This window comes from Dermochelys coriacea, chromosome 4, assembly GCF_009764565.3.
Source record: "Dermochelys coriacea isolate rDerCor1 chromosome 4, rDerCor1.pri.v4, whole genome shotgun sequence".
Classification (NCBI taxonomy): domain Eukaryota; kingdom Metazoa; phylum Chordata; order Testudines; family Dermochelyidae; genus Dermochelys; species Dermochelys coriacea.
The window spans coordinates 120,443,330-120,470,687 of NC_050071.1; the positions used below are offsets into that span (position 1 = coordinate 120,443,330).

At 42.0% G+C, this 27,358-nt stretch overlaps 1 protein-coding gene and 1 long non-coding RNA gene across 6 annotated transcripts in view; both read right to left on the reverse strand.

Annotated features, from left to right (window-relative positions):
* PPP2R2C (protein phosphatase 2 regulatory subunit Bgamma) overlaps positions 1-27,358 on the reverse strand; it is a 295,114-nt gene that overhangs the window by 86,822 nt on the left and 180,934 nt on the right. For all 5 annotated transcript variants that reach the window (XM_038400508.2, XM_043512483.1, XM_038400511.2 and 2 more), the window contains one exon: positions 522-619. In XM_038400508.2, coding sequence (XP_038256436.1) covers positions 522-619 — 98 coding nt within the window. The remainder of the gene's footprint in view (positions 1-521; positions 620-27,358) is intronic.
* Positions 12,361-27,356, reverse strand: LOC122459704. The gene is made up of 3 exons (XR_006280553.1): positions 27,231-27,356; positions 21,541-21,544; positions 12,361-12,377 (listed from the first exon to the last, which is right to left on the reverse strand). It is a non-coding gene; the product is annotated as an uncharacterized LOC122459704 (long non-coding RNA).

Consider the following 27,358-nt stretch of genomic DNA (forward strand, 5'->3'; position numbering starts at 1 on the left):
TTTCAGACTAAACAAGAGACAAAAAACAAAAACAGCTTTTCCTTAACTTAGAATTTCTGTACTTCAATTGTTGGCCTTGGATAGCAACTAGGAATAGCAGGGAAATTCTGAATTAAGACTCTTATCTTCCTTTATTCACCTAATTGAACCTAAATATTACAGGCTGAAAGAATAACACACTTTTGAATGAGACTCTTTTCTGAGGCCCCTTTTTCACACAATCCCTATGGCAAAACACCTTGGGTGATGACATTCTGGTCCCACTGAAGTCAATGGAGGTTTGCCCTTGACTTTAACAGGGCAAGGATTTCACCCCGTTTTCTCAGCCAAGATCTGTGATCTCCACAACAGAGCAATTAACAGAATGCTCCATGGAGTGACACTTACCTCCCACCCTTCTCAAAGTAAGTAACATTCCATTTTTGTTACTCTTGATAGCATTCAAAAAATCTATTAGATCTCAGCAGTGTAAAAAAAAAAGCTTAGCAAGCAATTACGACGGGAAGCAATAACAAACATACCTCAGGTTCCCTTTGGAATATAACAACCCGACCTCCCTTGTCCCCAGTAGCCAGTAGTTCTCCAGTGTGATTGAACTCAACTGTAGAAATAATATCAGCTGTAAGGAAAAAGTGAGAAAAGGCAAACCATTAGAAATGTCAAAGGCTCCATAAAAATACAGGAAATTAGGGACGCAAAAGATATACCGAGGAATGCAATAGCAAGCTACCCATTTAAAAGTCTGCCTGCCATTAAAATCTGACAACTGAAAGAACTGTAGACTTCTAGAGGTGAGATCATGATTTAAGGGCACTGCCTGCATTTTGAGAGTAGAAGGGTTATGCACCAGGAAGAGCACAATGTCGCTAGCAATGCAGAGAGTCTCTTGCTACAGACTCAGCTCTGTGTCACAAATTATATTCCTTACCCTCTCTGAGGCTTTTAGCACTCCTGGAAGCACTGGAATCCCCATCCTCATGTGCAAGGAGTGTAAGTGCCTCCACAGAGGCACAAATGTAGCACCGAGTCTCCTTTGCACGCTGTGCATTACAAGACATGGTCTGTTCCAGGGCAGAGTTTTTGGAAGATCATTTCAACACCATAAAAACATATCATGAGAAATGTTTAAAACAGTCGTTTTGGTTTGTTTTTTTAAATATAGAACCCCAAGAACTATTTTCTGAGGTGACGTGAATGTCATCAAAACTGCAGGCCAGCCTATTTTACAAAACACTGTCGAGTTGAAATGAAAGGGGAGAAAAAGAGCTAGAAGGCAGGAAGAACAAATTATTTCACTTGCATGAAAATAAATGTTAGAATCATAATCTGCAGTTAATCCTCACTATTAGCATAATTTAAATTAAAATGCCTAGTGTGATGGTAAATTAGAGATCCATATGTATACTGAGTTATAGTCAAACATATAGAATATTACCCACATACACATGTTTCGGTTTACTATAATTATCAACCTTCAGTGATATGGGACAGATTTTTAAGAAGTGCTTAGCACTCAACAGCTCCCATTTAGGCACCTAAAGGAATAGCCAGATTTTTAAATCAGCTCAGCATTCATCAGCTCACACTGAGAATAGTGGGCGTTAGTGACAGCTAAGCCCTATTGAAAATCTGCCCCCCAAAACAGCCGCCCAACCTGAAGCAAACTCACCAGCAACCACACACACCACACAACAAAAACATTAACACTTTCTCCTATCCTTGCAACAAAGCCTGTTGCCAACTGTATCCACATATCTATTCAGGGGACACCATCATAGGGCCTAATCACATCAGCCACACTATCAGAGGCTCGTTCACCTGCACATCTACCAATGTGATATATGCCATCATGTGCCAGCAATGCCGCTCTGCCATGTATATTGGCCAAACTGCACAGTCTCTATGTAAAAGAATAAATGGACACAAATCAGATGTCAACAATTATAACATTCAAAAACCAGTCGGAGAACACTTCAATCTCTCTGGTCACTCGATTACAGACCTAAAAGTCGCAATATTACAATAAAAAAACTTCAAAAACAGACTCCAGCGAGAGACTGCTGACTTGGAATTAATTTGCAAACTGGACTACATAAACTTAGGCTTGAATGGGAATGGATGTGTCATTACACAAAGTAAAACTATTTCCCCATGTTTATTTTTCCCCCTACTGTTCCTCACAAGTTCTTGTCAACTGCTGGAAATGGCCTATCTTGATTATCATTACAAAAAGTTTTTTTTCTCTCCTGCTGGTAATAGCTCACCTTAACTGATCACTCTCGTTATAGTGTGTAAGGTAACACCGATTGTTTCATGTTCTCTGTGTATATAAAATTGTCCTACTGTATTTTCCACTGCATGCATCCGATGAAGTGGGCTGTAGCCCACAAAAACTTATGCTCAAATAAATTTGTTAGTCTCTAAGGTGCCACAAGTACTCCTGTTCTTTTTGCGGATACAGACTAACACGTTTGCTACTCTGTAACCAGGATATGTAGACAGCTCTTTTGAAAATCTGGCTCTAAATGTATTCACTAAAATTCAAAAGTATCTAAATGAGAAGTAGAAGTTACATTTATTTGATGCACTTTATGAATTAAAAACATCTGTTCCCATTATTCTTTTACTAATCCAGCCCAAAATTTCAGAAAGCCTCTACTGCCAGTAGCTTTCCCTGTGAGCTATCAAATGCTAGGGGAAGGTCGGGAGAGGTATACCATTACTAATGTAAAATGAAAACCTTGTCCTATTACTGAGAAACAGAAAGATTATTTAAAAATAAACACTTAAATATAGGATTTTTTAAAACAGAATATATGATAGGCTCTATTATGATCTTTCAGCTTGAGTGGATGTATGTATGCGTCAGTATTTCATAGACTTCAGGATGGGATCACAAGTGTGTCACTTATCTTCAGTTGCATAAAATGTGTGGCTACTCACTAATCCTGGGAGGAGTTGAAAGGGCAGGGAATTAATTGTATTCTGTTAATATGGGCATCTGTGTAGGAAAAATATCCTTAGGCCAAGAAGTAGAGAACTCTAAGTGTACCTAATGTGCTTTCTAAAACTATGGGCAAAATGCTGCTAATGCTGGAACATTTTCAGTGTAAGAATCTGTCTGGGAAATGAAAGGGCTCAGCAGAATCCACTGCTTCTGTTGGACGCGTTATGTTCTCTGCACAGTGCTGAAAGTGCGCCAGGCTGCAATAGGTTGTAGACCCAGGAAATAAAATCTGTACTACTCAAGTTGTACATGAGTCAACAATGTGCTGTTATGAGTCCACAGTGTGCCCTTGTTGCCAAGAAAGCTAACAGCATATTGGGCTGCATTAGTAGGAGCACTGCCAGCAGATCAAGGGAAGTGATTATCCCCTCTATTTGGCACTGGTGAGGCCACATCTGTAGTATTGCATCCAATTTTGGGGCCCCCACTTCAGAAAGGATGTAGACAAATTGGAGAGAGTCCAGTGGAGGACAACAAAAATGATTAGGGGGCTGGAGCACATGGCTTATGAGGAGAGGCTGAGGGAACTGGGCTTATTTAGTCTGCAGAAGAGAAAAGTGGGGGGGATTTGATAGCAGCCTTCAACTACCTGAAGGGGGGGTCCAAAGAGGATGGAGCTAGGCTGTTCTCAGTGGTGGCAGATGACAGAAGTAGCAGCAATGGTCTCAAGTTGCAGTGGGAGAGGTCTAGGTTGGATATTAGGAAAAACTATTTCACTAGGAGTGTGGTGAAGCACTGGAATGGGTTACCTAGGAGGTAGTGGAATCTCCATTCTAGAGGTTTTGAAGGCAAAAAACCAAAACCCTTGACAAAGCCCTGGCTGGGATGATTTAGTTGGTGTTGGTCTGCTCTGAGCAGGGGATTGGACTAGATGACCTCCTGAGGTCTCTTCCAACCCTAATCTTCTATGATTCAAGCCAGAGAATGCACTGAGAGTGCATTCGCTTACCTCCCGGGCCATAGCAGCCATCAAGTCTGTTCCAGGAAGCAGGCAGAGCTCTCTCCCTCCACACCTCAGGAGCCAAATCTGTTCTCATGAGAGGGGACGGAAAGCAACAAGAGCCCAACAGATCAGAGCGGCTCCACTTCCTCCTCCCCACCCTCTTCTGTGAGCAACATGTCAGTTCCTTTGCTTCTCTCCCCCTCCAGCAACTCCTTGGGAAGAGGGGAGGAGGAATGAAGAATCCCTGGAGTTACTCCGCCCAGTCTGTAAGGTGGGAGGGGACCCTGTCACAGCCTGCCCCATAGGCCTGGGAGAGGGTGGGCAGAAGGAACAGAGGTGAGGCTGAGGGGGCGGGGTCAGAATTAATTTAAGTGGGGGTTGGGAGGCCAGAACAGAGAAGGGGGCAGAATTGATAAGGGCTGGGGATAGGCAAATGTGACGTCACTTTCATTTTTGCAGACAATGATAAACCCTCCCCACAACCAGTGGTGGATTAACGATTCTGCCACCCCTAGGCCCTGAAATAATTGCCGCCCCTGCCCCCAGCTCCCCGCCGCAGCTCACCTCCGCTCCGACTCTGCCTCCTCCCATGAGCGCGCTGCCGGGTCCTGCTTCTCCCCGCTCCTTGCCTGTGCTTGTGCACGAAACAGGTTCGCAAAGGAAGGGGGAAGAGGAGGGAATGTGGCACACTCAGGAGAGGAGGCAGGGCTGGGGCAGGGATTTGGGGAAGGGGACCAATAGGGGCAGGGAGGGGGCGGGGAAGGGGTGGAGTTGGGGCAGGGCCGGGGGGGGGCGGGAAAGTGTGAACCAGCACTGGGGGAAGCAGCCTCTGGCTGCTATTATAAGTTTGCCGTCCCTGCAAATTTGCCGCCCTAGGCCTAGGACTTGCTGGCGTAAGCGTTAATACGCCGCTGCCCACAACTACACACACATTTTCGTCTGGCCACTTTCCGCATGAGCATATATTGGGACACACAGCATTTCCTCTGCATCCAGAATGACAAACTCTGGTTTTTGCCCCAGCTAATGTTGATTCAAATTATAAAAGATGATGTGGGAATGTAAATGTTGTGTTTACCTGATCCTTGAATTTTGCATGCTGATCTGAACTTTAATATAACAGAGCAATGGACCTACTGTATTTGGGCCCAATCAAAAGCCCATGAAAGCCAATGGCATTTGACTTTTATGTGGACTTCAATGGGCTTCGGATCAGACCATTTGTTAGTAACTATCCTAAAAGCATGAGTCTCACTGCAGCATAGAGAGGGAGGTTTCACTGCCCAAGCAGTGGGGTGGGAGGTTTGGGGGCAAAATTTATTCCTGGTGGAGGATTTACTTTTTACTTGCTTGTCAATTTTTTTGTGTGGAAGTTTTATGACCAGCTCTTTTGGTGTGTAGTATCCTCTTTTGTAAAGAAATATTTATGAATTCTTTTCTCCTGATCCTGTGAAATTCCTACTGACTAACAGCAGCAGCCTTTTATTGGTAAGATAATATATGCACGGGCTCATCCATGTGGGACCTTGTCCTAGCCCCACCACATAGACAGAACTCTTGTTGAAATTAAGAGTGCAGCAGTTTCAAGTTGGGGACCCCTGGCTTAAGTGCACTGAATAAAACGTGACAATCAAACCACACTTTGGGGGAGAGAGAAAGAGATGGACAAAAAATAAAAACAAGGTGCTTTTTTACAATGGGCCAATTACTGATGCCCTGAGTAACAACTGAGTAACAGTAACTCATTCTGGGCACTGGTCCTGAGAAAGGACTGAATTAAAACAGATTAATGGCAAGAAGATTCAACTATACAGTTAAGTGTTCTTGCTAATGGCTCATTTATAGAGTGTTTCCTTGAATTATGCCAGGTTTCAGAGTAGCAGCCGTGTTAGTCTGTATTCGCAAAAAGAAAAGGAGTACTTGTGGCACCTTAGAGACTAACAAATTTATTTGAGCATAAGCTTTCGTGAGCTACAGCTCACTTCATTGGATGCATTCAGTGGAAAATACAGTGGGGAGATTTTATATACACAGAGAACATGAAACAATGGGTGTTATCATACACACTGTAAGGATCAGCTATTACCAGCGGGGGGGGGGGGAGGAAGAAAACCTTTTGTAGTGATAATCAAGGTGGGCCATTTCCAGCAGTTGACAAGAATGTCTGAGGAACAGTGGGGGGTGGGGTGGGGAAAAAACATGGGAAAATAGTTTTACTTTGTGTAATGACCCATCCACTCCCAGTCTCTAGTCAAGCCTAAATTAATTGTATCCAGTTTGCAAATTAATTCCAATTCAGCAGTCTCTTGTTGGAGTCTGTTTTTGAAGTTTTTTTGTTGAAGAATAGCCACACTTAGGTCTGTAATTGAGTGACCAGAGAGATTGAAGTGTTCTCTGACTGGTTTTTGAATGTTATAATTCTTGACGTCTGATTTGTGTCCATTTATTCTTTTACGTAGAGACTGTCCAGTTTGACCAATGTACATGGCAGAGGGGCATTGCTGGCACATGATGGCATATATCACACTGGTAGATGCGCAGGTGAACTAGCCTCTGATAGTGTGGCTGATGTGATTAGGCCCTATGATGGTGTCCCCTGAATAGATATGTGGACACAGTTGGCAATAGGCTTTGTTGCAAGGATAGGTTCCTGGGTTAGTGGTTCTGTTATGTGGTGTGTGGTTGCTGGTGAGTATTTGTTTCAGGTTGGGGGGCTGTCTGTAAGCAAGGACTGACCTGTCTCCTAAGATCTGTGAGAGTGATCGGTCGCCCTTCAGGATAAGTTGTAGATCCTTGATGATGTGTTGGAGAGATTTTAGTTGGGGGCTGAAGGTGATGGCGAGTGGCGTTCTGTTATTTTCTTTGTTGGGCCTGTCCTGTAGTAGGTGACTTCTGGGTACTCTTCTGGCTCTGTCAATCTGTATCTTCACTTCAGCAGGTGGGTACTGTAGTTGTAAGAATGCTTGATAGAGATCTTGTAGGTGTTTGTCTCTGTCTGAGGGGGTTGGAGCAAATGCGGTTGTATCGTAGAGCTTGGCTGTAGACAATGGATCATGTGGTGTGATCTGGGTGAAAGCTGGAGGCATGTAGGTAGGAATAGTGGTCAGTAGGTTTCCGGTATAGGGTGGTGTTTATGTGACCATCACTTATTAGCACCGTAGTGTCCAGGAAGTGGATCTCCTGTGTGGACTGGTCCAGGCTGAGGTTGATGGTGGGATGGAAATTGTTGAAATCATGGTGGAATTCCTCAAGGGCTTCTTTTCCATGGGTCCAGATGATGAAGATGTCATCAATGTAGCGCAAGTAGAGTAGGGGCATTAGGAGACGAGAGCTGAGGAAGCGTTGTTCAGCCATGAAAATGTTGGCATACTGTGGGGCCATGCAGGTACCCATCGCAGTGCCTCTGATTTGAAGGTATACATTGTCCCCAAATGTGAAATAGTTATGGGTGAGGACGAAGTCACGAAGTTCAGCCACCAGGTTAGCCGTGACATTATCGGGGATACTGTTCCTGATGGCTTGTAGTCCTTCTTTGTGTGGAATGTTGGTGTAGAGGGCTTCTACATCCATAGTGGCTAGGATGGTGTTTTCAGGAAGATCATCGATGGATTGTAGTTTCCTCAGGAAGTCAGTGGTGTCTCGAAGATAGCTGGGAGTGCTGGTAGCATAGAGCCTGAGGAGGGAGTCTACATAGCCAGACAATCCTGCTGTCAGGGTGCCAATGCCTGAGATGATGGGGCATCCAGGATTTCCAGGTTTATGGATCTTGGATAGCATATAGAATACCCCAGGTCAGGGTTCCAGGGGTGTGTCTGTGTGGATTTGTAGAAGTCTAGTCTGTTGTTTCAATCTTCAGGAGGAGTCCACCCAGAATCCTTCTTTTTGTAGTGTTGGTAGGAAGGTCTCTGTGGGTTAGTATGTTGTTCAGAGGTGTGTTGGAAATATTCCTTGAGTCGGAGACGTCGAAAATAGGATTCTAGGTCACCACAGAATTGTATCATGTTTGTGGGGGTGCAGGGGCAGAAGGAGAGATCCCGAGATAGGACAGATTTTTCTGCTGGGCTAAGAGTATAGTTGGATAGATTAACAATATTGTATATAGTCTGTGTGGTATGTGGTATGCCATCCACAGCCTCAGAAACAACTCTGACATCATAATTAAAAAGGCTGACAAAGGAGGTGCTGTCGTCATCATGAATAGGTCGGAATATGAACAAGAGGCTACTAGGCAGCTCTCCAACACCACTTTCTACAAGCCATTACCCTCTGATCCCACTGAGGATTACCAAAAGAAACTACAGCATTTGCTCAAGAAACTCCCTGAAAAAACACAAGAACAAATCCGCACTGCTGGTAATAGCTCATCTTAAGTGATCACTCTCCTTACAGTGTGTATGATAACACCCATTGTTTCATGTTTCTGTGTATATAAATCATCTCCCCACTGTATTTTCCACTGAATGCATCCGATGAAGTGAGCTATAACTCACGAAAGCTTATGCTCAAATAAATTTGTTAATCTCCAAGGTGCCACAAGTACTCCTTTTCTTTTTCCTTGAATTGTTTGCATGATACAGAGAGTCTCACAATAACACACTATAATATGCACAGGGCTTGAGCTAATGCCCACTGAAATCAATTGGAAGTCTTTCTGCTAACGTCAATAAAAATTGGGTCAGAAGATGATGGATCATACATGTTGGTATGATTATAATATTGTGCATAGGTTAGGTGTCAATTTCTGGAGCAAAGATTTAAAACTGTAACAGTTTAAAAAAGATTAGCAACAAGTGTCCATGAAGTACCATTGCTAATGATGGCATTTGGAGTAAAACTCAGGCCTGATCTACACTTAAAACTTTGGCTGACATAGTGAGGAGTGTAAAAATCAACCTCCTCGAGTGCCATAGCTATGCCGACCTAACCCCCACTGTAGATGCAGCTAGGTCAATGGAAAATGCTTCCTTTGACCTAGCAACTTTGCTTGGAGTAGTGGAGTTCCTACAGTGACAGAAAAAAGCCCTCTGATCGCTATAGTCAGTGTCTACACTGTGGGGTTACTTACATCAGCATAGCTACGGTGCCATAACTATGCTGCTGTAGAGTCTGTAGCAAAGATGGGGCCTCTGAATCTCGCAGGTGCTTTGGTTAATGCCTTTCCCCCTAGTAATACTAAGATGGTAATTCTGAACTAGAAATTCTAAATATATTTAAGACAATTAAGATGTTCTGGTAAAGAGCAGAGCAAATATGTCTTCATTGTATTCTATGGAGCACGTTAGTAAAAAATTTGCCCTGCATTAGAAAATTATCTTTATTGATCCAGTAAATAAGAGAAGACGACAATCGCCACACATACAAAAAAACCCCCTATGCAATATATCTGTCCACAGGTAAACATTAGTCATGCTGTTTTCATGAAAATTAGCCAGCTTGGCTCTTTCCAAGGGAGGGAGTAGGATCAATTTGAAAAGCCTTTTATACACTTCCAGATAATTCCTCTTGGAACATTTCCCCTGCATGTCCATCTGTGCTTTGGGAACTCCAGACCCTGCAGTAACATCCTATGTGGACTCCTACACTGGAGAACTATTATTGCAATGCACAGTGTGGTTAACTGCCACATTCCCCCTTCAGAATATGTAAATGTTCCATGTTGGAAGAGTTGATTCACTCACAGGTACATAGGGGTACCACCTTTGAAATGCAAAAAATCCCGGCATCCACCCACCCACCAGGCAAACCTGACACATCCTCAACCTCCAACCTCAAAGCAACTCCAAAGCACCCTTCCCCCACACACAATAGCCACTTATAGTATCTAGAGAGATACACATACAGATAAGATTGAGAACATTACACATCTCCTCACTCTCACATGACTAAAACCCTCTCACACACACATGTGGTGCGCTTGCGTGTTGGTGGGCAGACAGCTGCTGTATTTTCAACAGTTTTGATCTATTTTCACTTAAACTGTGGAAGTAGAAACACTGCAGCATTGTTAGCTAGACACGTAAATATTTAACAGTGTATTGTGATACTAATGCAAATTTTTAGATCCATATAAAAATCCAGCAGATTAAATTATTTTTCTGGAAACTGGCAAATCCATAAAAACCCGGCCAGGCTGGTCAAATCCCAGCCAGGAGGTAACCCTACATGTACAGTGGGCTTTATAAAATAGATGGTTCAGCGGTCACCCTGCATCCTTCCTCAAATACATATTTTTCATATCACACCTGGCAGTGCCAAGCTTTCCCCTAACATACCAGGATCAGACACAGAGAGAATTCATGAAGAAGTGAACAGCGATTGTGGCCTCAATAGCCAATGGGCAAATGCTTCTGACCAGACTGTAAACCTCAGCTCAGCTTTGTAAAATATATATGAACTGGCACATGAAGAAATATTTTGAAGTGGCAGAGCTGAATATCTTCACTTGATTAAAAACAACAATGGTATTTTGGCTCAAAATACTGTTGTTTTTAAATTAAATCTGCACAGAATAATCTAAACTAGAGATGAAGAGCCATATTTGGTCATCTACTCCACGCCTTGCCAAATTTGGCAGGATTGTTTCAATCAATACTGCATATTATCTAGTGCTTTCTTCTGTCTAATATTAAATGGTCAAGTGAATGAGGACTCCTTGGGAGACTATGCTGCAGCCTAATCCCTGTCAGAAGTTTTTCCTGATCCAGCCTAAAGTATAGGAGTACTTGTGGCACCTTAGAGACTAACAAATTTATTTGAGCATAAGCTTTCGTGAGCTACAGCTCACTTCATCGGATGCATTTGGTGGAAAAAACAGAGGAGAGATTTATATACACACACACACAGAGAACATGAAACAATGGGTTTTATCATACACACTGTAAGGAGAGTGATCACTTAAGATGAGCCATCACCAGCAGGAGGGGGAGGGGGAAGGAGGAAAACCTTTCATGGTGACAAGCAAGGTGGGCCATTTCCAGCAGTTAACAAGAATGTCTGAGGAACGGTGGGGGGCGGGGTGGAGGGGAGAAATAACATGGGGAAATAGTTTTACTTTGTGTAATGACTCATCCACTCCCAGTCTCTATTCAGGCCTAAGTTAATTGTATTCAGTTTGCAAATTAATTCCAATTCAGCAGTCTCTCGCTGGAGTCTGTTTTTGAAGTTTTTTTGTTGAAGGATAGCCACTCTCAGGTCTGTAATCGAATGACCGGAGAGATTGAAGTGTTCTCCGACTGGTTTTTGAATGTTATAATTCTTGACGTCTGATTTGTGTCCATTTATTCTTTTACGTAGAGACTGTCCAGTTTGACCAATGTACATGGCAGAGGGGCATTGCTGGCACATGATGGCGTATATCACATCCAGATCACACCACATAATCCATTGTCTACAGCCAAGCTCTACGATATAACCGCATTTGCTCCAGCCCCTCAGACAGAGACAAACACTTACAAGATCTCTATCATGCATTCCTACAACTACAATACCCACCTGCTGAAGTGAAGAAACAGATTGACAGAGCCAGAAGAGTACCCAGAAGTCATCTACTACAGGACAGGCCCAACAAAGAAAATAACAGAACGCCACTCGCCATCATCTTCAGCCCCCAACTAAAACCTCTCCAATGCATCATCAAGGATCTACAACCTATCCTGAAGGACGACCCACACTCTCACTGATCTTGGGAGACAGGCCAGTCCTTGCTTATAGACAGCCCCCCAACCTGAAGCAAATACTCACCAGCAACCACACACCACATAACAGAACCACTAACCCAGGAACCTATCCTTGCAACAAAGCCTGTTGCCAACTGTGTCCACAAATCTATTCAGGGGATACCATCATAGGGCCTAATCACATCAGCCACACCATCAGAGGCTCGTTCACCAGCACATCTACCAATGTGATATATGCCATCATGTGCCAGCAATGCCCCTCTGCCATGTACATTGGTCAAACTGGACAGTCTCTACGTAAAAGAATAAATGGACACAAATCAGACGTCAAGAATTATAACATTCAAAAACCAGTTGGAGAACACTTCAATCTCTCCGGTCACTCGATCACAGACCTGAGAGTGGCTATCCTTCAACAAAAAACTTCAAAAACAGACTCCAGCGAGAGACTGCTGAATTGGAATTAATTTGCAAACTGAATACAATTAATTTAGGCCTGAATAGAGACTGGTAGTGGATGGGTCATTACACAAAGTAAAACTATTTCCCCATGTTATTTCTCCCCCCCACCCCACCGTTCCTCAGACATTCTTGTTAACTGCTGGAAATGGCCCACCTTGCTTGTCACCATGAAAGGTTTTCCTCCTTCCCCCACCCCCCTGCTGGTGATGGCTCATCTTAAGTGAGCACTCTCCTTATAGCATGTATGATAAAACCCATTGTTTCATGTTCTTTGTGTGTGTATATAAATCTTCCCACTGGATTTTTCCACCAAATGCATCCGATGAAGTGAGCTGTAGCTCACGAAAGCTTATGGCCAAATAAATTTGTTAGTCTCTAAGTTGCCACAAGTACTCCTTTTCTTTTTGCGAATACAGACTAACACGGCTGCTACTCTGAAGCCTAAAGTATCTCTTTCTTAAATTCATCCCAATACAGCTAGTTACATATGCCCTTTTGCACCTCTCTAACTAATCCCTCTCCAACTTTGGTGTCTACATTATTTCAAAAATTGTAGTCCATTCTGCCATTACCCCACAGCTCCTGCTTCGCTATATATATTCAGTTCTTTCAATGGTTTCCAGAGTAGCAGCCGTGTTAGTCTGTATTCGCAAAAAGAAAAGGAGTACTTGTGGCACCTTAGAGACTAACAAATTTGCCACAAGTACTCCAGTTCTTTCAATGTTTTTCTTAAATCAATGCCAGACAGATCTCTCATTGCATTGCTCTTCTCTGTGCTCCCTAAGGTTTGTCAGAACCTTTCCAATATTCATGTAAAAAGAAATAATTGCAGTGTTCCAGGAGCAGTCTCATGAGATCTGTCGTGGGAGTGACTAGAACCTCAGTGTTCTGTGATGGCGTCTCTGCACATGCAGATCAAAATCACATTGGCCTTTTATCCACATTCATAATTTACTGTCCAGTGTCTCTCTCTAGGGCTGGTTTGGCTTCACACCTTTTCAGATTTCTTGATTTAAGTAATACAGAAAAGATACAGGTCAAAATACGTAGTTTATACACAATATTAATCTACACATCATGTACCTCCATAACATTTTGATTATTATACCTTAGATGAATATTATTGTCCCCATGTCATCCATTCTGTGGTCCAAATCCTAATGGCCTTACTCATTTTTATTCAGCTCTTACCTTTGTCAGACAAACTCCCTGTAACTTTGACTAAAAATCTCAGGGTATTTTCCATCTCTATGGTAACACTGAAACATTTTCAAATTTTAAGTGTTCCTCAGAACATAAGGCAAGTAAGGGACATTTTAGAATCACTTCACCCACTCTGAAAATGCAACCTCTTGGATGAAACGTGGCAGCTTTTTTAAGAACAAACCCCAATATCATGCAACAGTTTAGGGAAGAGAATGGAAATAAATATTATATCCAGTTGAAATTGCAGGCGAAATCTGGATGGTCAATTACTGGATTTGGAGTGGGCCAGAATACTGGAATTAACATTACTATTATTACAAAAAATGCTGTGGGATCTGTATTTATCAGAACAAGTCAGGATACCTCTGACTCATGCCTCATCCAAAAGACAGCACTTTCAGCATCACACTATCCCTAACAATATACTAAGGCATTGATTCAGTGCTGACTCAGAGGGCAAGAATGACAGGTTTCAGAGTAGCAGCCTTGTTAGTCTGTATTCGCAAAAAGAAAAGGAGTACCCGTGGCACCTTAGAGACTAACAAATTTATTAGAGCATAAGCTTTCGTGAGCTACAGCTCACTTCATCGGATGCATTTGGTGGAAAAAGCAGAGGAGAGATTTATATACACACACACAGAGAACATGAAACAATGGGTTTATCATACACACTGTAAGGAGAGTGATCACTTAAGATAAGCCATCACCAGCAGCAGGGGGGGGAAAGGAGGAAAACCTTTCATGGTGACAAGCAAGGTAGGCTAATTCCAGCAGTTAACAAGAATATCAGAGGAAAAGTGGAGGGGGGGGGGTGGGAGGGAGAAATACCATGGGGAAATAGTTTTACTTTGTGTAATGACTCATCCATTCCCAGTCTCTATTCAAGCCTAAGTTAATTGTATCCAGTTTGCAAATTAATTCCAATTCAGCAGTCTCTCGTTGGAGTCTGTTTTTGAAGCTTTTTTGTTGAAGTATAGCCACTCTTAGGTCTGTGATCGAGTGACCAGAGAGATTGAAGTGTTCTCCAACTGGTTTTTGAATGTTATAATTCTTGACGTCTGATTTGTGTCCATTCATTCTTTTGCGTAGAGACTGTCCAGTTTGGCCAATGTACATGGCAGAGGAGCATTGCTGGCACATGATGGCATATATCACATTGGTAGATGCGCAGGTGAACGAGCCTCTGATAGTGTGGCTGATGTGATTAGGCCCTATGATGGTATCCCCTGAATAGATATGTGGACAGAGTTGGCAACGGGCTTTGTTGCAAGGATAGGTTCCTGGGTTAGTGGTTCTGTTGTGTGGGGTGTGGTTGCTGGTGAGTATTTGCTTCAGATTGGGGGGCTGTCTGTAAGCAAGGACTGGTCTGTCTCCCAAGATCTGTGAGAGTGATGGGTCGTCCTTCAGGGTAGGTTGTAGATCCTTGATGATGCGTTGGAGAGGTTTTAGTTGGGGGCTGAAGGTGATGGCTAGTGGCGTTCTGTTGTTTTCTTTGTTGGGCCTGTCCTGTAGTAGGTGACTTCTGGGTACTCTTCTGGCTCTGTCAATCTGTTTCTTCACTTCAGCAGGTGGGTATTGTAGTTGTAGGAATGCATGATAGAGATCTTGTAGGTGTTTGTCTCTGTCTGAGGGGTTGGAGCAAATGCGGTTATATCGTAGCGCTTGGCTGTAGACAATGGATCGAGTGGTATGATCTGGATGAAAGCTAGAGGCATGTAGGTAGGAATAGCAGTCAGTAGGTTTCCGATATAGGGTGGTGTTTATGTGACCATCGCTTATTAGCACCGTAGTGTCCAGGAAGTGGATCTCTTGTGTGGACTGGTCCAGGCTGAGGTTGATGGTGGGATGGAAATTGTTGAAAGAATGTCATCTACTGAATCACCAACTTCATTTTCTGTAGCAGCAAGGAGCTCTTCGGATGTCTTTGATCCAAGTATTGACCTGGTGTAAACTTGGCTTGTGAGACCTAATAAGATCATGACACAACCTGGCATGGCTGCAGGCAATCCTCTTTCACACTGATATAGAAGTCCCTGAATAAGCATCATTTGACAAATGTAATGAAGTTCACTACCCACAGACGGAGTTACAAAACAGTGGGACATAAAAGTAGACAAGAGGCAGACCAGACAGAATATCACACAAGTTCTTGTATAAACTGAATATCACCACAATGAAATGCATTATGGGAAATTTAGAGGTGGTCAGAAAATGCAAAACATTTTTTGCAAAAAGAAAATGTTGCTATTTTTTTCTGTTTTTCACTAAAAGTTCAAAAGTTTCTGAGAAACTCTAGAAAAGATCATTTTAAAAACCAAATGTATGAAGCTGAAGTGAATCTTCATTTTTTTAAATACCTGAAGGGTCATTCTTTAACAATGGCAGAATTTCCCCCCTTGAAACTGTTCTGGCTGTGTACTCTAGTAGACAGGGAGTACATGGGAGCCAGGAGATCTGGACTGTGTTCACACCTCACCCCTGAGGAAGTCACTTCACCTCTCCATGCCTCTGTTTTCCCTCCAAACGTCTGTCAGTCTTGTGCTTTAGGAGCGTAAGCTCTTTGGGGCAGAGACTGTCTTTCATTGTGTTTGTACAGTGCATAACACAACAGGGCACAATCTCAGTTGGGGCCTCTGGTTGCTACTGTCATACAAATACCAGTAGCATTCTATGACCCTAAGTGTTTCAGGGATTAGTGAAACAGGCTCATCAACCAACAAGAGGATGGAATCCACATTAGGTAAGAGTCAGTGCATCCACTCCCTTTGATGGGGTTGTGTTCCTAATTAATATTGTGACTGGCTCCATTGCTAGCATGAGCAAATGTATTCATGGCAAAATCTAAACAGTCTAATTCAGTCCCATCCAGCACTTTTTTCTCATTCAAGGATATGGTGGTTTCTGAGTCTAAATGGTTCTTTGTTACCTAAATGTAACAAATTCCTGAGGTGAAATCTGGTATACTTGGCCTTAAATGCTGAACAGCACTCTGGAAAAGTAAGGTCTATACATCAGCACTGCTCAGGGCTTCTTTCCCTGACAATCCTACCTGGGGAAATAAGGTGGGTGAGGTAATATCTTTTATTGGATCAACAACAGCTACACTGCATACATCCCGATTGGGACTTTAGTTGCGCTATGCACTTTGCAGCTGCTCAGCAGGAGCAATGCCAGCTCCCACTTGATTAGCAGGGAGCTGGGAGAAGAGCTGCTGAGCTTGCCCAGAGCAAGGAACACTATAAGGTTTCAACTCATGACACAGCTTGGACTAGTGTATAATGCTGGGTGCTGCTCATTCTAGTCAACCCTGCTACCAGCTGCACAAACATGTCATTAAGTATCCAAGGCCAGTACAGGAAAACACTTCAGCGTGTGCTTAATCCCAGGTCTATACCAGACAACACTTAAACAAATGCTCATGTGCTCACCCAAATAGAGATCCTATCCTAAACAGAGGGTTAAAGGCTGCCATTAATGGCCACAATTATTAGGTTTTTTTAAAACAAATTGTCCCTACCTGATTTACTGTGCAAAACCCATAACGTAACTATAAGTATCTCTTTGCATTGTGATTTTTTAAAGAATATTTACAACATTTAATAAATTTAAAATCTACAAACTAACCAGTAATATAGGGACCATTTGACAGATAGAATTAATCAACTAGAACAAGTTTTGGAGCAAAGTCAATGGGGGAAAGATGGTCTTTCAGCTAATGCACAGGCCTACATATCAGGAGATCTGGATTCTATTCTGAGCACTGGGAAAGGCTTCCAATGTGAAAACAAGTTGATAGGTCTACATTTTTTAAAGTGGCATTGATTTTCATGTCCAGTTTAAAACACCAATGGCCTGATTTCAAAGGTGCTGAGCAACTAATCAGTGTCTGTAATACTGAGAGTTGTGGGGATCCCAAACCTCTAAAAATGAAACTGTAGGGACTTGATCCTGTGCCCATTGAAGTTAATGGAAAAGCTCCAACTACCTTTAACAGTGCAGATTAAGGCCACTATTGTTTCAAGTTGAATACCCAAAAGTTCAGACCCCAAAATTAGTGGCCACGTCTTAAAATTTTTGCCATAAGTGCCTCACTTTCCTCGCCTATAAAATAGTTTCCTTAGCTCAGCAGAGTTTTTTAAGACTTAATTTGTCAATTTTTAAAGCACCTTGAGATCCCTGCATGGATGACTCTTAACTATTGGTCCTACTGAACCCGGTATCTCTTTATTACTTGATCCTATGAAGGTCTGACCTTTGTGTATAAAATACTATCTGAATTGGTAAAGAATATGCTACATTCCCTTTTCCTTTTTCATTAACTACTTCAGCAGTTCTCAAACTGTGGGTCAGGACCCCAAAGTGGGGGTCACCAGGGCTGGTATTATACTTGCTGAGGCCTAGGGCTGGAGCCCCCCGCCCAAGACTGAAGCCATAACCTATGGGCGTCAGCCCTGAGTGTCAGGGATCAGGTTATAGATCCCCTACCTGGGGCTGAAGCCCTTTAGTTTTGTCCCCCCACCCCCTGCCCAGCATGGGTTCAGGCTTCAGTCCCCCCTCCTGGGGTTGTACAGTAATTTTTGCTGTCAGAAGGGAGTTGCGGTGCAATGAAGTTTGAGAACCCCTGAACTACTTCATTATCATTGATGGAAATGGATTAGCTGATTTGCTAGAAAGCCATTCATCTCAGGTGATTTTAAACTGTTCAATAATGTTACTTGATGGTTATTCTAGATATTTAATCTTTAAAGACCAGAAATACAATCTCCAAGTTTCATAAATATTTTAGTCTGAAACTATCAACAGAAATATCGGTACTGAACACACACAAAAAATTCTGTATAATAAATATTGTACAACATATGCTATGCAAATTATTCCTTGCTGATGTATGATGCTGGGCATTTATTTCTCAGTGTTTGTTGGCAAAAGACCACCTTTAATTGTGAAAGATCAGGATTCAACAACAGGCTTAAAACACCCTGCTCAAATGCTATGAAAATTTCAAAACCGTGTCAGTCCTTTCCCATTACCAAGTAACCATAAGGTGCAAGAAGGCAAAACTTGCCATGGGCATCACATCATGTATTTACGGCTTCCTGCACTGGGTATAAACTGATGCTCATTGAATAAACCCTGTCTGTGCTGTGAGCTTTCAACCCCTCCCTATTAATTTCACACTGAGGAGCCACAGAGCCTGGCAGCTAGTAGCAGACAGATTAAAAGTGGTGCTGCCAAGGGTTAAAAAATGCTAGGAAACAATGCCTGAATGGGATCATGGAGAGCCCTTGCAGGTACCCTCTCCTTTCAGAGCAAACAAATGCCAAAACCTGAAAGGACTTAATTTATTAAAATCCGTCTTTCAGTATAGACTAGTCTTATCGTTTTCTTCTTAGCTTACACAGAATAAATACAGTGACAGTCTGCGTTCAGCAAGCATCAATTTTGTGAAAAGGGCTATTGCAATTCAAACATAAAAAGAAAAAGATTATTAGGACCTTAAAGGGAACTTCTTCATTTTAAATATACACAAGGAGCACTGAAAAGTCATCTAAAATTTAAAATCCTATACCAAACAAAAATGTTCAGAATGGATATTTCCTATCTATGAAACATAAACATTAACAGGATTTGACTGTCAGCTAGTTCTGAACTTTAAAAAAAAAAAGTTTTTAAACTGAGCATTACGAGCCAGGGGTGCAGGAGAAGTAATCATGTAAACATTTCAGACAGACACATTGTTTTTACAAGTAACACAAAACAATCATATTTAGCACTAACCAGTTTTCATGTTCAAGGTTTTTTGGGTTTTTTTATATAGACAATACTGCATTAATCTTCCCAACACCCTGTGTTACTATTTCCATATTACACCTGGGGGAAATGAACAGACAGGTCAAGTGATTTGTGCAAGGCTACACACTGAGTCTCAATTATACAAACACTGAAAGACAAACAGTACAGACCACGGCTCAGCAAACCAGCTCTATTCAGCAAAGCATTTAAGCATGTGCTTTACATTAAACATATATTTAAGCCTCATTAATTTCAGTTCAAGCTCACATTTGAATGTTTTGCTGATTTGGGACCCCCAATGAACAGGGCACATTAACAATAGGACAGACCCTGTGCAGAAAAAGGGCAAACACAGCCCATGCAAATGGGTTATACTTATTCGGGATGGATCCAGGAGATAGGATCATAAGCCCCAAAATAAAAGGGCCAGGACAACTGAGCAGCTCCAGCTCAATATGGAGTGATGATGGGGGAAGCATCAGACACAGTCTGCTATACTGAATGTGAGCCATGTGGATCATTGCTGTGCATGGACCAACTGGACACAGCCCTGGTTTGCCAAATTTCCAACTCTGTGCTCTGCTTTGGGGACTCTGGCTGGAGTTTTTTTCCTCAGCGTGCGGAAGGTGGGGAGTACAATTGTATGGGTTTGCTGTAGCCTGTGCTACAAGCACAGCAGAAACAATGCATTGCTTTGGCCTTCAGTCCTGATGCTGCCATGTAAACCGGAGGGGATATTGCACATAAGACTGAATACTGGAGCCTTTGTTCAGAGCACTTACTTTATGCACAAATACAGTGACCAGATAGCAACTGTGCAAAAACGGGACAAGGGTGGGGGTAATAGGTGCCTATACAAGAAAAAGTCCCCCCAAAAAGGGACTGTCCCTATAAAAATGGGACATCTGGTCACCCTATGCACAAATATCAACAGTTTGCACATTTGTCGTTTCTAGCACAGAGTGTGTGCAATTTTTCCTCACTTCACAAACTAACCTTACTCCACCCCATCATGCCGCTCACATTTTAAGGAGGCTCCTAAACACTCCTAGGCCTGATTCCAAACTCTCAGCAGTTTTAAAACAATGGATTTGCTCATGATTTACACTGGTACAAGTGAGATAAGAACCAGACTCTGTATTTAAAAGAAGTGAAGTGGCCAAAACAAACTGTATTTTATCTCTATTATCTAAAAACAAAATCCAAGCTGAGTTCACTGATCCAAAACCCATTGAAACTAATGGAAAGATGGTCCCTTACTTCAATGAGCACTGGATCTGGCCCAACATGATTAGCAGGAACATGAACAGAATCTGAAGTATTCTTTTACCATCCTTTCATCTCTACACATCCAAGTACATGAAGATAAGTGCCATGGAAGATAAATAGTTTGGGAAAGGCAGTCAAAACATACATGTCATTACTAATTTTCTGGTCCAAGTAAAAAGCACATTTTTGTTCTTTATGAAATAGAGAGTGGAATACTGGCTATTGCAAACAGCAAGAAGTATTTGATGAGTTTTTTTAAAATCAAATATCATCTTAGAGAGCCACCTGCATATAACCTTCAGATGCCATTTTATTATTGGTTTTTTAAAAATTTAATTTAAAGTAAATTATCATATAAAATGGTATATATTCTCCCTCCACACACATATATATCCCAGGCTTCCAGATGAATAAATTGGCAAGTAATCGATTTTTCTATTTTAAATAACAATTAGAACTATTCATCCTTCCCTATTTTCTCCTCTGTGATTTCCAGCAGTGGGTCAGCAGCTAAGGTCATAACATGGGGCTTGCTGCCTGTCACAGGAGTTTGATGCCAAGCTGTGTTAGACACTCATCTGGTGTTAGTATCTGTTTGCTTGGCAAGCTCCAAAGGCAGCTGAGCTGACAGCTCTGAATTTGCCTCTGGGTGTGTGACAAGATTATATGGCTGTTGGACTTTGTGCAGTGCCTGATACTGCTTTGATGAGTATCCTACTTATCACAAGACATTACATCCTTCCTTAACAGCTTTTGAAATCAATAGTTGTGACCTTTCAGAATAATCCAGGTGGTGTGGTTAGCTGTTTTGAGAAAATTAAAAACAAAAGCAATATACGTATACATAAATAAAGATAACTAATTAACTCCATTGCTTAAATCAAACTGCCTTTATGTTGGTCCAGTTTTCGTAATATGACCTGAGGACCTCATAACAGGGCATGAATATCAGTAGAATACCAAGAGGCAAGGAAGTCTGTTTCAGTAAATAGGCTGATATGAGAATGAACAGTGCTTGTGTTTTTCAAAGTGTCATTACCAAACACAGATAGACTGTTTATAGAATTGATGCATTGGCCTGATACATCATTGCCCTGTAGTTATTTACACTAATGTAAACAAAGTGCCAATGAGTGCATACAGCACAAAAATAATAATTTGGTGGTGACTTACATCCACTTTACACTACTGTATTAGCTCAATCCTACAAGGTGCTCAGAGCACTGTGAGCTAATCCAACAAACTGCTTAAGCTTTTGCTTAACTTCAAGTATGTATGTCACCCAATTGACCTTAAAGGGACCACTCATGCTTGATGTTAAACATCTGCTTAAGTGTTTTGCTGCATCGGGGTAGACAGCTCAGCACCTTGGTGGATTGAGCCCTGTACCAGGTACAAAGCGATGATGAACCTGGCTCATTGTATCTGAATACATTATGTTCCTTTAATTAGTGATAAATAACAATTCAAAGAACATGCTAATTCAAATACAATGCATCAATCCTAGCCTGTGTTTTGTAATGAAACGTCAAAAACTATATATAGCCTCAGAAATACACATCACATTTTGTATTAGTCTCAATGGACAGCGATCATCTAGTGTTACTAAATCAGAACACAATGCAAATACAAAGAGTACAATGCAGGACACAGTCTAAAACAGCAGCAGCATTGTTGGCTGGTGGGGCAGGTTGTGATTTCACCTGGCCTCTTGTACTAGAATCTAGCAGCATACAGGTATGCTACTGCCCTGTTAACGCAGCCTTACAGAAGACTGTTTCCAGCCAAACAATAGCAGCAGCGAAGATGGGAACTGATCTGTTCCGTTCCACATTCAGTTAGGAGATGTGAATTTCAGAGCCTCATACCATTTAAATACTAACAATGTTTGAAAAGAAATTAAATGCAAAAACCTCCATTATTGTAACATTAAGGATGAAAAGTTAAAAGCAAGTCAGGAAATGCAAATTGTCCAGATCTGTTTCCTATAGAAAAACCTGCCTGAGAATCACCTCAGAATTTTCTCAGAGACATCCCTTCAGGTAGGAGGGGCTTCTAGGGTCATGGTGATGGCCTCCCAAACCTGCAGGTCCTGGGAATCTGCACCATCCCCAGGTCCATAAATACTGGAGCTATATGCTTGGAGAGCTGCTTCTGAGGGCTGCAATTAGTTGCAGGCACACATAATTGCAAGCCACACAAATAACATTTAGACATGTAACCCCTGATCTGTATGCGTAATCAGGTAGTTAGATGTACACGTGCTCTTTTATGCATCCTCAATGATTTGACCTGCAATCAATACTGGATTTTAAAAAACTTGTCCCATGATTACTGCATTCCCCACAGTACAGAGTAGCATTGTTGCAACATGGTAGCTTGAGTGGTCTAAAACAGTGGTTCTCAAAGCCGGACCACTGCTTGTTCAGGGAAAGCCCCTGGCGGGCCAGGCTGGTTTGTTTACCTGCCACGTCCGCAGGTTCGGCCAATCACAGCTCCCACTGGTCGCGGTTTGCCGCTCCAGGCCAATGGGGGCTGCAGAAAGCGGTATGGGCCGAGGGACGTGCTGGTCACCCTTCCCACAGCCCCCATTGGCCTGGAGTGGCAAACCACGGCCAGTGGGAGCCACGATCGCTGAACCTGCAGACACAGCAGGTAGACAAATCGGCCCAGCCCACCAGGGGCTTTCCCTGAACAAGCAGTGGACCGGCTTTGAGAACCACTGGACTAAAATACTACAGTGCTAGAGACTAGTTTGAGCACTAACTCTATTATATAACCTAAATTTCTGATATCTAGTTTGGTATGTGCCTGACATTTGGATTGTATCCCAAACCCAGCGTATAATGGAAAGAAGCTGGCAGCCAATGCAGGTGAGAAGAAGGAGGGTTTCTCCTTTGCTGAGGTTGCACCTTCAAGGATCATCTTACCCTCTTCCCATTCCATCAGTAATAGGTCACTGATTCTTAAATGCAACTCCCCACTAAAACCAGTGAGGGGAGGGACTCACTATTTGCATTACAGTAGATCTAGAATTCTACCTCCCCGCCCCTCCCCCCAGATTCTATTGTACAAACACAGTAATAGATAGTCCATGACTCAAAGAGACAAGACCAAAAAATGATAGAAGAAATGATATACAGATGGGGAACTGAGGCACACAGAGATTATTTGCTCAAAAATCACACAGGAATTCTGCAGTAGAGGCAAGAATTGAACCCAGATTTCCTAAATCCTTTTAGCCACAAGACTACCCTTCCTCTTTGTAACAATCACTTAAAACCAATAGCATGATATAGCACCATCAGAACTTCTGAAACATATTATTTATTTTTTAAAAAAGCTGACTCTGGAATCTCTAAAAAGAGAATCACGGGTTTACAATATAGCCTCCTTCTTCATTAAGGCAGTAACCTTCCCAACAGAGAAAACTGTAGCTGCTTCCATTGTCCTAGGAAGGCAGAAGCTCCTGCATTTTAACTGCTCCAGGGAGGTAATCCTGTCCTTAGAGAATCAATGAGAAATCCTTGTCAGGTGTAAGCAGAGGGATAAGTAAATCAACACACTGGGCCAAACTGTGAATGCACTGCACTGCGACTCACCCAAACGCTAGGTGCAGGGCAGGGCAATACATGTTCTCTCTTTCTCAAAGTCAGCCCATATCTGTCTCAGGGTCCCTGCAGAGAGACTATCTACCTTTACTTTCCTCTGAAGTGTTGTTGGAGCCATGTTGGAGCCAGGATTTGAGAGAGACAAGGTGGGTGAAGTAATATCTTTTATTGGACCAACTTCTGTTGAGCTCACACAGAGCTCTTCTTCAGGTCACTTTCCTCTAGTATTTGCTTTGGAGACCATGAAAGCCCTGCAGTCCTCCACCAGCCTGCCCACTTCCAAACTCCTGCACAACAGCAGGTCTCTTGATCCCTGAAGATCTCTGGAAGGTGGAAACACATTGCTGTGCACTTGGCTGATTTGCCCATGCTGCATGGAAGTAGTAAGATTTTGGGGGTGCAGTCAGGCTCTGAGAAATAGGCCAAAGTCTGAGGTTCTAACTGCACATGGTTCACACAGTGAAGCTGAAGAAGACAATAAAACTGGGCTCCTCCTGTTTAATTTGCACAGAGATCTTGAGCCTATTCCAATACAGCACATTTTCACTGCTCACTGTTTGAAACTCATCCTCCTGCTGGTTCCAGGTGCACCGCATTTCCAGCTGGGGAATTTTTTTTTGCTCTGATTGCTCTGTCATAAAAATCCGACTCCAAGGAGTTCCTAAAAAGGTCATTTTTTTTTCAGCGAGCAGATGAATGAGAATCATTAAAGTAGAAACCTATCACGTGAAAAAGAAATGTATTATACTAACACTGAGTTCACACAACAGTCCCTTTGAAGTATGCCACAGTGCCTGGTGAGTTGGAACCTGACAGTTACAGAGATTCAGCCCACATGGTTTTTTAAACTGGCAATGTTTAGTAAAGGAAAACAAGACATTACAAACCACACTGAAAATCTCACATTTTTCTATATGTCTCTTGAATAACTAACATGATCTAGAAGCCAGCTGGTAAAACAATGAAGGCAAGAGGGCCAGTAAAATGATGCTGAACATAAGAGGAACTGCTTTGTACTAATTAGAAACAATGTGCAGTTTCATGATACTTTATAGACTTCAATTATCATACTCTGCAGGAAGGAGCTCTCAAACATCTGTATAATGATTATTAGCTATTGGGATGCCGTTTACAGTGCAAAGTATTAAAAACAGGGCCAAAAATCAATTATAATCTCTGTAAATGAGCATATTGTTCATCTAAGGGATTTGTTGGAAATTGCCTTAAAAAAAGAGACAAAATGAGTTAACAATGAAAAATAGGCACAAAAATAAGCTTAAATATCATTTTAATAACAATTTATTTACAAAATGCATATAAAATACAAAAGAGTATTATTAGAAATCATGCCAAACAAAACAGATCCACTAAAGTCATGAATTGGAGTCAAGTTGAAAATGTATTTATTTTTTAAAAATGTTAGGCCAGAGGAGAATCCTAAAAACATTTCCCATTGAAGCCATGAAATTATTCACATGGGTTACACATGTCCTTGAGTGTGTTTGTAGAATCAGGGCCTTAATTGTTATTACATTTTATTATTTTCTTACTGAAATAAAAAAATTAATGCATTAACATTAATACATATATACAAGAGTGATGGCAGACATACAAGTCATTCAGTAATTAAAGGCATCATATCAATCACCGACATTAAACATATCTGCCATTGAGAATTATATCGATGAGAATTCCATCAATTGATGAATTAAATATATTGATCATTATTCCCTGAAATTAAAGGAAAACATATACATTACAATACCATATTAGTACAATACAATAAACCTCACTATTATGAAAACAGGACTGGAGTATAAACGTTATTTCCCCCTCAATAGTTGATCTTAGTAGAAAGTTGTAGTGTTGGATCTTCACAATGCATGATATTTATAATGGGACATGGGTGACAGTGTCTTTATAATGGGACTGTGGTGAGGCTAAGGTTCAGCCCAAGTCAGACAGAGGTAATGCGGATAAATTGTGGATGTGGATAAATTGGAAAGAGTACAACGAAGGGCAACGAAAATGATTAGGGGTCTAGAGCACATGACTTATGAGGAGAGGCTGAGGGAGCTGGGATTGTTTAGTCTGCAGAAGAGAAGAATGAGGGGGGATTTGATAGCTGCTTTCAACTACCTGAAAGGGGGTTTCAAAGAGGATGGCTCTAGACTGTTCTCAATGGTAGCAGAACGAGGAGTAATGGTCTCAAGTTGCAATGGGGGAGGTTTAGATTGGATATTAGGAAAAACTTTTTCACTAAGAGGGTGGTGAAACACTGGAATGCGTTACCTAGGGAGGTGGTAGAATCTCCTTCCTTAGAGGTTTTTAAGGTCAGGCTTGACAAAGCCCTGGCTGGGATGATTTAACTGGGACTTGGTCCTGCTTTGAGCAGGGGGTTGGACTAGATGACCTTCTGGGGTCCCTTCCAACCCTGATATTCTATGATTCTATGATTCTATGAATGCTGGTAAGTACGGTGAAGCAACTAGAAGATGTGATAGGCATTACATCAGGCATTACATGAGAGAGTGCAACTGGCATTACAGTACAGACCCATTTACGCGCGGATGTCGGGAGTCAAGCCGTCACGACCGCGTGTTAACAGACCACGGGTTAAGAGGGCCATACTGAAAAAAGTGTCTATGATTCACTTAGAAAAAAAATGCGAGCCAGAAAGAGCAGAAAATGATGGTGTTTTTTTCTTTCTTATGAAGTCTGTCATTCGCCACAGATGAAATGCGTTCGGGGCCAATTCATCGGCTGATTTGCTTTCTCCAGAAATCGATACCTGCGCTATGCCATGACGCTTTTTAAAACAACTTATAAACCCCTTGCTGGCTTGGAATCTTTCATCCCCTGTTAAATTTCCATATTTTGTCGCTTGGGCTTGAAGAATTGGCCCACTTAGCGGCATTCCTTTCAGCCTTTCCTGAACAAACCATGTGCGTGTGGCTTTGTCTATTGTGGGTTTTGCTGAATAGCGCACAAGTTTTCACTTAAGCCCCGGGGCAGAATCGATATATTGTACAAAGCATTAGATTCGTTTTTTAGCCTCGGAGAGTAGATTTGGCAATCCCAATATCTTTTGAAACTTTGGCCTGGGTTTCTCCACTATTTACTCTATCTATTGCAGCTAGCTTTTTTTTTTTTTTTTTACAGTGTAGAAATGCTGACGCTTGCCCACTGCCATTATATTACGGCATTATATATATGCCTAGTTAAAATTTTCTAATGTAGTATATATATTACTATATAATTACTATATATTATATATCTCTCTAGCGTGACAATGACTAAGTATGCGTGATACGTCTTTACCAATATCGGTAAAGACATACAACACATTTCCACTCCGCACTTCCTGTCGATTTCTGTGTCAGTGAGTTAG